Source organism: Ambystoma mexicanum, chromosome 10 (assembly GCF_040938575.1).
Source record: "Ambystoma mexicanum isolate Mex_15411 chromosome 10, UKY_AmexF1_1, whole genome shotgun sequence".
NCBI lineage: Eukaryota > Metazoa > Chordata > Amphibia > Caudata > Ambystomatidae > Ambystoma > Ambystoma mexicanum.
In genome coordinates this window covers 959,828,473-959,840,698 of record NC_090932.1, presented here as the reverse complement: position 1 = coordinate 959,840,698, position 12,226 = coordinate 959,828,473, and the positions used below count along the sequence as shown (strand labels likewise).

General features: G+C 47.4%; 1 protein-coding gene across 6 annotated transcripts in view; it reads left to right on the top strand.

Annotated features, from left to right (window-relative positions):
* ECT2 (epithelial cell transforming 2) overlaps positions 1–12,226 on the top strand; it is a 1,267,500-nt gene that overhangs the window by 1,067,867 nt on the left and 187,407 nt on the right. For 2 of the 6 annotated variants that reach the window (XM_069618728.1, XM_069618727.1), the window contains one exon: positions 3,492–3,772. The exons of the other annotated variants lie outside the window; for them this stretch is intronic. In XM_069618728.1, the coding sequence (XP_069474829.1) occupies positions 3,492–3,755 (264 nt within the window). In that variant the 3' untranslated portion in view covers positions 3,756–3,772. The remainder of the gene's footprint in view (positions 1–3,491; positions 3,773–12,226) is intronic. 6 annotated transcript variants of the gene reach the window in all.

Genomic DNA, 12,226 nt, shown 5'->3' with positions numbered 1-12,226 from the left:
TTGAACCTTAAGCGGATGAGGACGGCGATCAGCAGCCCGCTCGATGAGTGTATTCCATGACCGGGAGGGGCTTGTGTAGCTGTTACCAGGGATTCCCATGAGGTGCCTCAAGGGCCTATTAGGCGCGCCAATGTTCTCTGAAGGTACCTCAGAGGACCTGCCAAAACCAGACGTGGTTCCGAGGTTCACCATTTGGGTGCTAAGGTTTATCTCAGTTTGTCTTTTTCTCTGGATACCGGGGTATGCCCGGAGGTCTCCATTTCTGGAGTTTTCCACACTGATACTTGGGTACTCCCTGAGGTCTCAGTTTCTGGTGCTTGTCACACCGAGCCACGGCTTGAGGCCCCTCTTGAGGGAGCGGTCTCTCGGGTTAAAACCCAAGGTTCCTCTAAATACAGTACCGATGGAGTCGAGGTATCCTCTAAGGGCGCTGTCGGTAGGATACATTCCTCAACCGTCCCACGCTCTGGGTGTGGTGGTACCGATTCTGTCGAGGGGGGGTAAAGGTGGTGATCAGCAGCAGGCTTCCAGTACCAGCTCTGCCGAGGTTCCTCCATTGGAGGCTAATTCTGGGTCAGTTTCTAGGATGTCCACTAAACATCCTAGATCTGCCAGCCCCGGCTTGGCCGAGGATCCTCGTTTCAAGGCTAAGTGTTAAGTCCCCTGACTCTCCTGAGGGGACAGTTGCCCCATTTCTCCTATGACGCAGTTCTCTTCAGGTGTTGACTAAATGGCGGCCCAGCCTCATTGGTCCATGGCAGCCATTTTGTATACCTCTTACACCAACTTTCATATCGACTGGTACTGGGAGCTTTTCCTTTAGGGCCGAGCAGTTTTTTCCACTTTATGTGGACAACAGGGACCCGTTTGTTGGTCCTGGCGACAGCTTCAGCTAAGGCCCCTTGTACACAACGGTTAGGGTCTCGGACTCGGTCCTTCCCTGGGATCAGGGGATTTTAGGCTCGCCATGCGCACCGATCTGAAACTCCTGTTGGTAGCCCCGCCTTAAGGGTCAGCAGCTAGGTAGTTGTTTTTTCTCTCAGCCATCAGCCTCCTCTACAGGGACAGGTAATCTTTCTGCCGACAAATCACCAAATTATATTTTTTTGTCGGTCACACTACACTTCGGTGGGAGAACGAATCTCGTCTCATCTGGAGGCGTGGCAAACTATCACCAACGACTGGTGGTTTTTGTCCATCGTTTAGGCTGGTTTTCGCTTGCCCTTTCCTCCTACCCCACCCTTCAAACCTCTTTTCCGACACTGTTCCCCTCATGGAGCAGGGGAGGGGCTAGTACTGCTGTCCTTTCACAGTGCTCAACCAGGCTGCCCTGCGCACTATCTTCGATCTTTCTGAGAGAAATGTAAGTTGATCACGCCCTTGCCAAGTAAAGTCCTCTCTTTGGAAGGGCGATTGACTCAGTGTGGTGATCTTTCAGGATGCATAATTGCACATTCTGACTTGGAGCCCGCATATGAAATATCTACAGTTCTCCGTGGGAGCAAAACACTTCAGATTCGGGTAATCATTTTGGTCTCCGCTCAGCGAGACGCACCGGAAACTACTGAGGGGCCCCGCACCAGTCTTCCAATACCAGATATTCTTCCAAGGTTCCCCATTTGGGGGGTAAGGCTGACCCCAGTTCTGCTGTGGCTTTGGATGCCAGGGTTCGCCCTGAGGCTTCTCCATCTGGAGCGAACTGTGCCGAGTCTTGGCTCGAGGCCCCTCTCGAGGTGGCTGTAAAACCAGGGTTAAACCTACGGTTCCCCTGCTTGGGGCTAAATCGGTCACCAACAGAATTGAGTCCATCATCGAGGATCCTGGCTGTAAGGTATATCCCTAAGCCTTTCCACGCGCGCGGCCGTGGTGATACCAATTCTGTTGAGGGGGGCGAAGGAAGGTGGTCACGTACCACTAACCTTCCATTACTGGCTCTGCCGAGGTTTCTCCACTAGAGGCCAATTCTGGGGAACCCCCTGACGTGTCTAGTAAACACCCTAGATCTGCCAGTACCGGCTCTGCTGAGGTTCCTTTTTCAAATCTAGGATGGCACGCAAGGCCCCTGACTCCCCTGGGGAGACTATTGCTTCACTTGCTTCTGTGCTGCAGCTCGCCCCTGGTGTGTGATAATGGCAGCCCAACCTCTGCGGACTACAGCGGCCTTTTTGATTACCCGCCTTAAAGTGAGGTTTTACATCAACAAGCAGGGCAACACAAGCTCTCCTCTCCTTGTGGATCTTGTCATGCAAATTTGGGCTGGGCTATCCAGTCTGTTTGGCTCCAGGCTCCACACATCCTGGGTCACCTCAATGTGACCGCAGATTAATTCAGGCACCAGTCGGCATCGGTTACGAGTGTGAGATGAACAGCAATATCATCTCCAACTTTTCCAGCAATGGGGCACGCCAGAGGTGGTCCTCTTTGCAGCTCGAGGGTCAACATGAAAGCTTATGCTTTCCCCTCATTGCCTCCTACCTATTGGTCGCTCTGTAAACGCATTGAACTGTTGCCAAAGCAGCTACGTGGGCTTTCCCACCAGCTTTGTGAAACATTACTGCTTATACCTGAGCTACAGGGCTGATGCTCAGTTCGGGCAAGCTGTGCTGAAAACCTCTTTCAGTAAAGGAGTTCCATCCACCCGTCCTTCTGTAAGGAGTGCTTGGTAATCTCCCAAAAGTATGGAGGAAAAGGGGACGGGATGTAGGAGTATAACAAAGTTACTCACCGTTGTGACTACCTTACTCCTAGTCCATAGTACCCTTTCCTCCATACGGCCGCCTGCCGTCCTCTCTAATAAGTATCCTCTTTTATTGCTTAAATGGTCTCAGACCTGGCGATAGGAAAGGACTGAAGGGCGATGCGCGGGGCAGAGCGAAGGAGGGCAGCGGTACGGCTACGTGCGGTACCCCACGTAAAAAGAGGACACATTTTTCAATTTGATGCTTTTTTACAAAAGTGCTCCGGTCCCGTTCCAAACTAGGAGTAATGTAGTCACTACGGTGAGTAACTTTGTTATACCTACATATTAGAGATAGATCCCTCAACTGCTATATTCAATAAAGCGGTGTCCTGTCAGAGCCACCCATGAGTTTGGCGGCCATCCTGTAGGTTACTTTTAAAGCACTTTGCTCCCGATATTTAGTGGTCGTACCCCCAAAAACGTGTCTCCAATGGCCGAAATAATTTCCTGCTCCGATGGCTGGGTTCACTAGTGTTTTTAGGTACACCCAGGTCATAGATTCTTCTGCGACACTTCAGGCGGCGCTACCATTGCTGGAAAAATATTTCCTGCTTGAAACACGTAGCTCTGGTGGGCACTTTAAAGCCATTTGAATCTGTAAGGAAACCATGACATCCAAGAGGAAAATGTTTAGTTTGAAGTAGGTACCTTTTTAATTCCTCTGACGTTTGTTATATTGAACTTTCCTTTTTGTCTACTATTAAAAGTGGTCGGTCTGTTTTTGTAACCTTTTATTCCTTCCTGTTTGTAGATGTGTCGTTGCTCTTCCAGCTTCAACATAAATGGACCTGTCAAACACACTAGCGTTCAGCGCTCCAACTCTCTTGATGGGAGTTCACCAAATCCCAGAACACAGATTGTGTTCAGCCAAAGTTCCTCTTCTAGCCCCGACAAAATGTCTCCCAGTGACCATTTGCTGCCGCGGCCTTCAGCAATAATGGGAGGAAAGGAGCAGCACAGTGATAGTGCTTACAGCAAGGAACCTTCTGTCAAAAGACATGAGACTTATCTCTAAGTTCCATTTAGCCACATGTGAGCTTAGTGATCTTTAATATTGGCTTGAACCATTTGTATTTTTCGTATACTGACTGGAGTAATAACCTCTATCAAATGTCAAATTAAGCATCACGTGGTAACAGGTGGCTTTGCTGTATGTACTACATCCGTTTTTTTTTATTTATTTATTTTTTTAATTTTTTTTGCAGATGGGTCTCCTTCAGGTAATCACAAAAAAAATGTAGTTCTTTCTTTCCAAGCTTTCTAATTACAATGGGGTTATCTCAAATGTATCGGTTCCAGTAAACTGTTGCACCTCATGGATTTGTTTAACTATTTCTTCCTTTATTACCCATCCTATTTTTTTTTCTTTTGTTGTAAATGCATCTAGACCTGTGAATTACTTTACCTCTAAGGCATTTAATGTTTATCCATGCTCTGAAAGGGACTTAAAACCCCTGCCATCTGAGTATAAAATTGGAGACTAGGTTTTTGTCATGCTCTGGCCCAAGGCCCACATCCCTTCCTTTCAGCAGGCTCCTCAATCTTTATGCTGACAGGATTGGTGGCATATCCAAAGTAATCTTGTATGTGCCGATTTGCCTGAAACGGGAAACAAATGTGTAGTTGAATGACCGGCAGACATTCTCACTGAAACTTTCATGTTTAGTTTAAGACCTTGGGATCCTACAGTTCTTGGGTTGTTTCTCATCTCCTCCGTAAGTCGCCATATTCTTTCTGGCAGCATCTTTAGTGCCTTATTGACTGCTTCATAAGGTGGTGGAATGTCTTTGAGACATTTACCTTTACTGAGTCCCATATGTTTATTGATTCAACTTTTAAAGTGTATAAGCACCCTTGTCATGGATAATACTCTGCAAAGTCCTTTTCTATTGACCCAAGCACAATGCACAGACTTTTTTTGTTGATCATATACCGACTGGTTATCAAAACAGCTTTGCTGTGACTGTTCTGTTCACAGTGGCTTCCATTGAGATGGAAATTATGTCTTGAAGTACTGTGATACCCAAAAGCTCCCACATTTCATAGGATCTATGTAGTGCAAAAGACTCGTGACAGGACTGCCTCTGCGTTGTACATGGTGTCTGAGGCTGGACCATTACAAACCAGTTTGTCTTGCAGATAGTTGCACCGTAATGCTGACCTAGAGTTCTGCAAGTTATTTATAGCACTGAACTGATTGGCAGCAACAACTTTAGTCCGTCTTTCACCTTGCACCCCCAACTAAAAGTATTCTGAAAGCGCTGATCATAGTCCAATTCTTGTAAGTAGTGACTCAGGACACTTTCATGCAAAGCTCCCTGAAACAAAAGTTGACTATCTTAGAGAAGATTCCAAATGGTACACCATGTTCCTTTGAATCCTTAATAGTTCCATTTGTCCTTATTTGATTTCACCATGTGACCCAAGACTCAAAACTGTACTCCAGATTGGGTTTGACCCTCTACTGCCACCACCTTTGCAACAAACAGATTTCAGCCAGCACCAAGATTCATCTTGCCTGAAGCACCTGGTGATCCCACTTGGAAAGTGTGCAGGAAGCATGCTCTTGAAAGAATTGAGGAAAATCTAATGGAGTGCCTTTAGTTGAGATCCAGAGGCTTCAATACAGTTTCATGGACCAGAAGTGTACATATGAACCTTTAATGTAGTTTGGCTGCTGACCCTGAATGCTAATGTCCACGACATCGAATTCCCATGTCCCCACACATGGCATGCCTTGTTTGGATCTTTTGCAGCTGTTGTGGCACAGCTGTTTTTGTCTAGATTTGAAGACTTGCTTAGAATATAAATTCACCATGAGTAGTTTCTTTGCATCTTCTGAAAACGAGCAGACTCTTCCACCACTGAGATTTCCTGGGTTTAAATTTGAAATAAATTTCAATGGATTGCTTTTCTCCTGCAGATTCCTCATCAGATAGTTCCATTCCAGCATCAGCTGCTTGGAAAACTTTTCGACAGGGATGTAGTGCCCCTCGACTCTCCCGTTGATCCATCTTGCTTTGATGCAATGGTATTGTGCTCCGGATGTGCCGTTGGTCGTCGTACATATACTGTGTCACTACGTCCTTGTAACCAAGTTCCTTTATTCTGCATGATCACCATGCTTCTCAAGGAACAACTCTCACAAGATCAGTCATTTTCCAACTGACAAATTTGTCACCGTTTGCAATTTTGAATTCATGTCCACTCTCAAGGTGTCAGGCTTCAAACGGACTGCAGTTCCAAGATGTCCATTACGGACCCCAATGACATCTGCGTGTGGTGCCTCAGTGTTGGTAACGTCACCGTGGACTGTGGTTCCTGTAGGAAAATGAATCCTAAACCGCTGCGGGAGAGAGCTGCAAACTCATGGTAGGCCTGCCCCATCTCCTGCACGGTCGACCACCTAGTCGGAACACGAGATGGAAGGGCCTACTCCTAAAAAAGACAGCCATTGAAAGAAGACAAAAAAAACAGGTTGCACGCATTACTCCTCTTCTTCCAATATGATGAAACTGGCATGAGTCCGACTTGTCGGAGAAGTCTGGTAAGTCGTTGGGGCCTACATCCATGTCATAGTGGGAGACCTTTAAAGAACATATGCTCAACATGTTCCGAAAGGCGGCTGCGGGTATGGGTGATTCTCGAAGCAGCATGCCTTGGTGGCTCCAATGGTACCCGGTGACCCTGTCCCCGAGCAAACAACGGACTTAATAGTCAATGCCTTCGGGCTCGGTGCAGAGTAAAGCCAGTATGGCCTTGCCACTGTTTTTCACTAGTGCTCTTCCTGCACCGATCACGACCAGTGTGCCTCAGGCATCGATGTGCCTTTCGGTGCCCATCGCCGAGCAGTCGTATGTCCTGAAGTTGAGAACCGAGTTCTTCGATGCAAAGACAATTTTTCATGACTACCAGATCTTGTGTGGACTCGACCCTGCCTTATACAGGCACTGGAGGTAAAGATTATTTTGCTGATCAGGTGGATTTAGTTGCCTTGGCTGAGAGTGTTCACAAGGCAAGTGGCTTGGACACATCTCCCGATTTGGAGACACACCAAGCTCACCCTTATGGGCATACTAATGCTAAGTATCGTACCTTGGGGGTTAGGATGGTGGATACACTAGGCTGGAGTGCCCCAGCCAGGCCGTTGTCGGGCTCCGAGTTTACTGAGATTCTGGGCGAAGGACCCTCTACTGAGAGGGCCATTCCATTAAATATGACTATTGCTGACCCCATCAGCACCTTGTGACAGAGGCCATGCACCATTGCCCTGGTGAGCTCCGACTTTGCAAAGTAGTACAGGCCGGCAAGGGGAGACCCAGCTTATCTCTCCACTCGCCCAACGTCAAAGGGGTTGGTGGTACAGGCAGCTGCGGTTAAAACGAGAACAGCTACATTCACGGCTATACTCCCTCCAGATGGCGGAAGGTAAGAAGGTTGACGCCTTAGCCAAGAAGGTGTTTTTGTTGGGTAGTATGGCCCTGAAATCGGTTAATGCATCTAGCATGTTAGCTACATTTTCATTTGGCTTGTGTAGTGAGGATGCCGCCCAGTACATTCCGGTAGGTGAGAGGAGGGCTTCCAGAGATTGCTGGTTGATGGTAAGGAGGTGGCCCGACAGTCATTGCAGATGGGCCTGGATGTTGCGGATTGCATCGGGAGAGCCATTGGGTCAGTGACTGTCTTGAGAAGGCAGGCTTGCCTTCAAATGTCTGTGTTCTTACCCAATGTCCAGAACAAGTTGCTGGACATTGCCATTGATGGTGACAATTTGTTTGGTCCAAATGCAGACGAGTCCTTGGAGACATGTAAGGCTCCCAAGCTGGCTGCCGAGTCTCAGGGCCTAGCTGTCCAGCAGCCGACAAAACCTGTCTTTGGCTTCACATCAAGGGGGAAGAGGGAACAGGCGCTATGCCCCTTTTGGCAGGAACGCTCAACTTGCGCAACCCAGGCAGGGGCAGAGGTTTTTCCTGTGCTCCAGAAGGGGCAGAGGGGTCTCCAGAGGCCAGCAGATGGCGCAGCAGTGGCTGGGGCTGCTCCGCCCTCAAAGCTGCATTGATTTCTTCCCCCCATGATTCCCTGGACTGATAGGCGAGCACTAGACCCAATGACGGGAGATTACCGCTGATGCCTGGGTGTGCCATCTCGTCCAGTTTGATTACTGTGTGCCTTTCATAAAGCGGCCGCCAGACAGGCCATCTGCTCCTCAACAACCGGAACAGGAGCTCCAGGAACAGCTGCAAGCCCTGCTTTTCAAGTGTGCTGTGGAAGTGGTACCTTCCGAGCAGAGAGGATCGTCCTGGTATTTCCTGGTACCCAAGAAAGGGGGAGGACTCAATCCCATCTAGGATGACTCAATCCCATCTTGGACCTCGGGCCTTGAACAAGCTCGAGAGAAGAAAAAGTTCCACTTGGTGACTTTGAGAGAAATTCTCCACGCTCTCAGATTTCACGACTGGCTGATGTTGATAGATCTCCAGGACTCATAGGTCCATGTACCGATCCACCAAAAGCACAGGAACTTCCTGAGATTCCTCATAGGGGACAAGTACTACACGTTCAAGGTGCTCCCCTTTTGGTTGACCTCTGCCCCGAGGGTCTTCACCAAGCTCACCTCTGGAGATCCGGCGTCCATGTGTTCCCATACCTGGATGATTGGTTGATCTGACGGAAGACAACCGAGCAGGTTTTGTCCCATCCCAGGGATACCTGCTCACTACTCCACAAGCTGGGCTCCTCCCTGACCTTACAGAAGTCCCATTCGAAAACCGAGGCTTCAGTTCATAGGAGCGATCCTGGACACTCGGGAGAGGGGACTTGGAGGGGACTTGGTCGTTGTTAGGCAAGATTTGGAGCAGTACCCATAAAGTGCACTACAACAACCTTGACCTCCTGGCAATAGAAACCCAACTTTTGGTATAGATCTGAACTACACAGGTTGGTAGTGTGACTGAGCAGCCAGGCTTATCTCAAGAGGGGTCAATTTGAGCAGTTGGGGGAGTTACACAGAGATTCACAGTGACAATGATCCAAATAAACACTTATACTCCAGGTTTCTTGAATAAACGATTATTAATTTAACATTCAGTTTGAGTAAGCCTTCTTCAGAAGGGGCAATATAATGGTAACACACAAATATACTCCAAAATACACACACACTTAGTTTCTCTAAATCAGCAAATACCCATTTGGGATGTCACACGGACACTTCCTACACCCTCCGGTGACTTAACTAGCTAGGACACTGTGGACATTAATAGATCACTGTTGCATTTGGAGCGCTGCTTAGAAGTATGCCAAAGAAAAGGGTTGGAGAATAAAACAAGAGATCACACAATTATTCTGAAGCAGGTAAGTACTTTTGAACCCCCAATGCAAAGTAAGTTGACCCCTTCCTGGAAGGAGAGGAGAAACACAATGTCAGAGTAAAGAAGAGTTATTCAGGGAGCCAAGCCAGCCAATGTCAATTGAGCAAAAGTCTAGGTGAGCTGAAGCACTTCTTGTAGGTGATAAAAGGTTTTGCACAAAGCTTTAGAAGTAGTTGTAGAAAAGGTAGAATCAATGTAGGGCCACAAGCTGGTTAGGCTTGTGAGGTAAAGAAGCTGTGAGCAACTCTACAAGGCAACTAAGACAAGTCTCAACTGAGAACATGTAAGGCTACACAACAAGAGGTAAGTTATCTTAGACTGTACAGTACCTTTGGTTAGAAGAAATTGTTCCAGCTGGCTTCTGTTCCTGTGTGGCTCTGCAGATCCTGTTGTTCCTGTGCCTCATTCGTGGGGACAAGTCGGAGGGGTTCTGGGCCCTCCTGCCACACAACGGGACAGTCAGCGACAGAAAAGGACCAACTTCTATTCAGTGGCACTTCACGGTTTCAGCTCCTTTCGTCTCAGCAAATGGCACCACTGCGGTCTCACGGATACCACTCTGGACTTTCCTCGCATCTGGGGTCGAGTACTCTGTTGAGGTGGCTCAGGCTTGGTCAGTCCTGCTTCAAGGGAGTCCGGGTGAGCTTCCTTCAGCAGGGGACTGTCATAAAAGTGATGCACTCCAATCTGGTGTTCCTCTCCCTGGCACTTTGCTTCCTGCAGCAGCAAGGAAGTACAGCCAGCTCTGAGAGGATGTCCAGACAAGTTCACTTTGGAGTTGATTGGTCCCACCAACTCAAGGGGAGAAGTCTTCCTTGCAGGGCTTCTCTAGTCGAAACGAATTTGGAGTTTCAGCACAGCAGCAGGGCTTCACCGGGCATATCAACGGTCCAGGAGTTGCAGCAGGCGTCTTCCAAGTTCTTCTTCGGATGCTTTCGTCCAGTGGTCGACTCTGCCTTCCAAGCCAAAAAGCCTCGCCTTTTATGCAAGTTTCTCCCATTCATTCCAGCCTTGCTCTGTCACACAGCAGAGTGGCTGTCCTTGCCGGACAGCCAGCCGGCCAATCAGCTTTGGGTGCATTCCTGTAACTAAGGGGATTAAGCACAGGGAGTTTCGTGCACTTCCCTCATTTCTGCCCCTGCCAGACCCCCTGGAGCCAGAGGCAGGCTTCACTCATGAATCCCACCAAAGACAAAATGATCAAAAGGACCCAACCCGGTTTGGCGTGCAGAGTAAATCTCAAGAAGGACCTTTCCAGCAAGAAATGGCAAAAAATGACCGGGGCCATTTTGACAACATGGGTACCCATGGGTGCTTTACCAAAGCTGCAATTGCAGCCCGCGGTAAAAACACACAATGGTAGTAAAAAGTCAACCACTGCCACCAGCCATTAATTGTAGAAAGGGTAACATAAAAATGTTAAATGAGAAACTAGACAAAAGGGGATACGAAGTAACCCCTCCAGCACCCTATTGTAAGATATTGTGTGCTGGGTCTAGAAAGTTACAAATGTAAGTACAGTCAATTTCACTTCACTGCTCTTTGAAACAGTTTATCCAAGAGAAGGTATCTAAACCTTTAGGAAATCTGAAAAACTTACCTGTGCCACTGCAATGAAGGTGCTATGTGACACAATGTAAAGATGATGCCTATGTGTGGAATCAGAAAAATACAATATGAAGGTTTTTACACCATGCAAAGAGAAATACACCAACACGGGCTTGTAAAGATTCCCAGAATCTTTATTGCAATACTGTACAGTTTACAAAACAAAGTACACAAATAGATATTTGGCAGTCAGTACATCAGAGACCACCAGCAGGTTCAATGTGAGCAGTGAACATAAATTGCTAGCTGGACATCAGCATATTTATACAGTTTCTTCATAACTATGTCCAGCCTCCAACAAGTTAATCATGTTCTGGGCCAGGGTTCGCACCAGGTTCATTCCTAATTTACATATCTCGTGCATGCGCTTTACTTTTTAATACATTTACTAACAAGCACTATTATTCTCTGGGTTTAACTTTACACTCTTTACACATTTGCTTTAATGCAGGTCAGATGTTTCGCATGCCATGTTTAAACAGCGTTATTGTTCTTGTATACTTGTAGGTTAACATCGCCAATTCAAGTAATCCCCTGATCCCGAGGTCAACAAAGGACAAGGTCTACATGACCCTAACATGTAGCCTGCAGGCAGGTTAGACATTAACACTCCTACAAAGGTTGAAGAGGTTAAAGTAAGAACAAGAGAACACAGGTCGGCCATTTTAGGCCACAGGGTGACTGCACGATAAACTAAAATGGCGGCTTTAACCTAAAATGGAGGCTTGATTCACTTAAGGTCACAACCTTGCAATACAGATTTTCTCGCAAAGCGACTGGGCATAGGCCATCTATACAATGAGGACGAAACAATATTATATCAGTTTTAACATACGGAGTTTGTCAGACTCCATTCTTTAACATAGAAACACAGAGTTTGAAACGCATTAAAATACATGAGAGAGTGGGGGAAAAGGGTCTCACTCTCTCTCAAGGTTAAAAATTAAAAGTCCTAGAGTCCAGCAAAAGTGCTGGGGGTCTCTAAGGTAGAGAGGAATTAGCACATTTCTGAGAATTCTCCCTAACAGTCTTCGCGCCACACCTTCACTAAACCCTATAGTTTGGACGAGGCGTGTGGCCCTTATGCTCGATTTGACACAACAGTATTGCAGAATGTTCTTGTTTGATATGTTCATCCCGCCGCTGTAGTCTGTAATGCTTTGGGAGTCTCAGGTTGAGAATCTGTGAGGGAATGCAGTCGATTGAAGGAGAAATTAATTAACAGTAATGTCTTTCAATTGATTCTCCTCCCGCAGATTCCTCTTCGCCCTCTCCCATCCTGCCCTGCTATGAAAGTGGCATGTTGCTGCTTCTGGTTCTTTTCACTGGTGGGACAACCTGAGGTTATTGGATGTTCGGGCACATTTTTGCTTCGGTGATTGTGTGCTATTAGCCTGTTAGTTGCAGTACTGCGACTGTTCCGCGCACACACAAAATACGTCTTTGGATTCTTCCTGCGCGACTGCTGAGCTCATGGGACGGTGGGGAACGGGGAGTATTGACACTATGG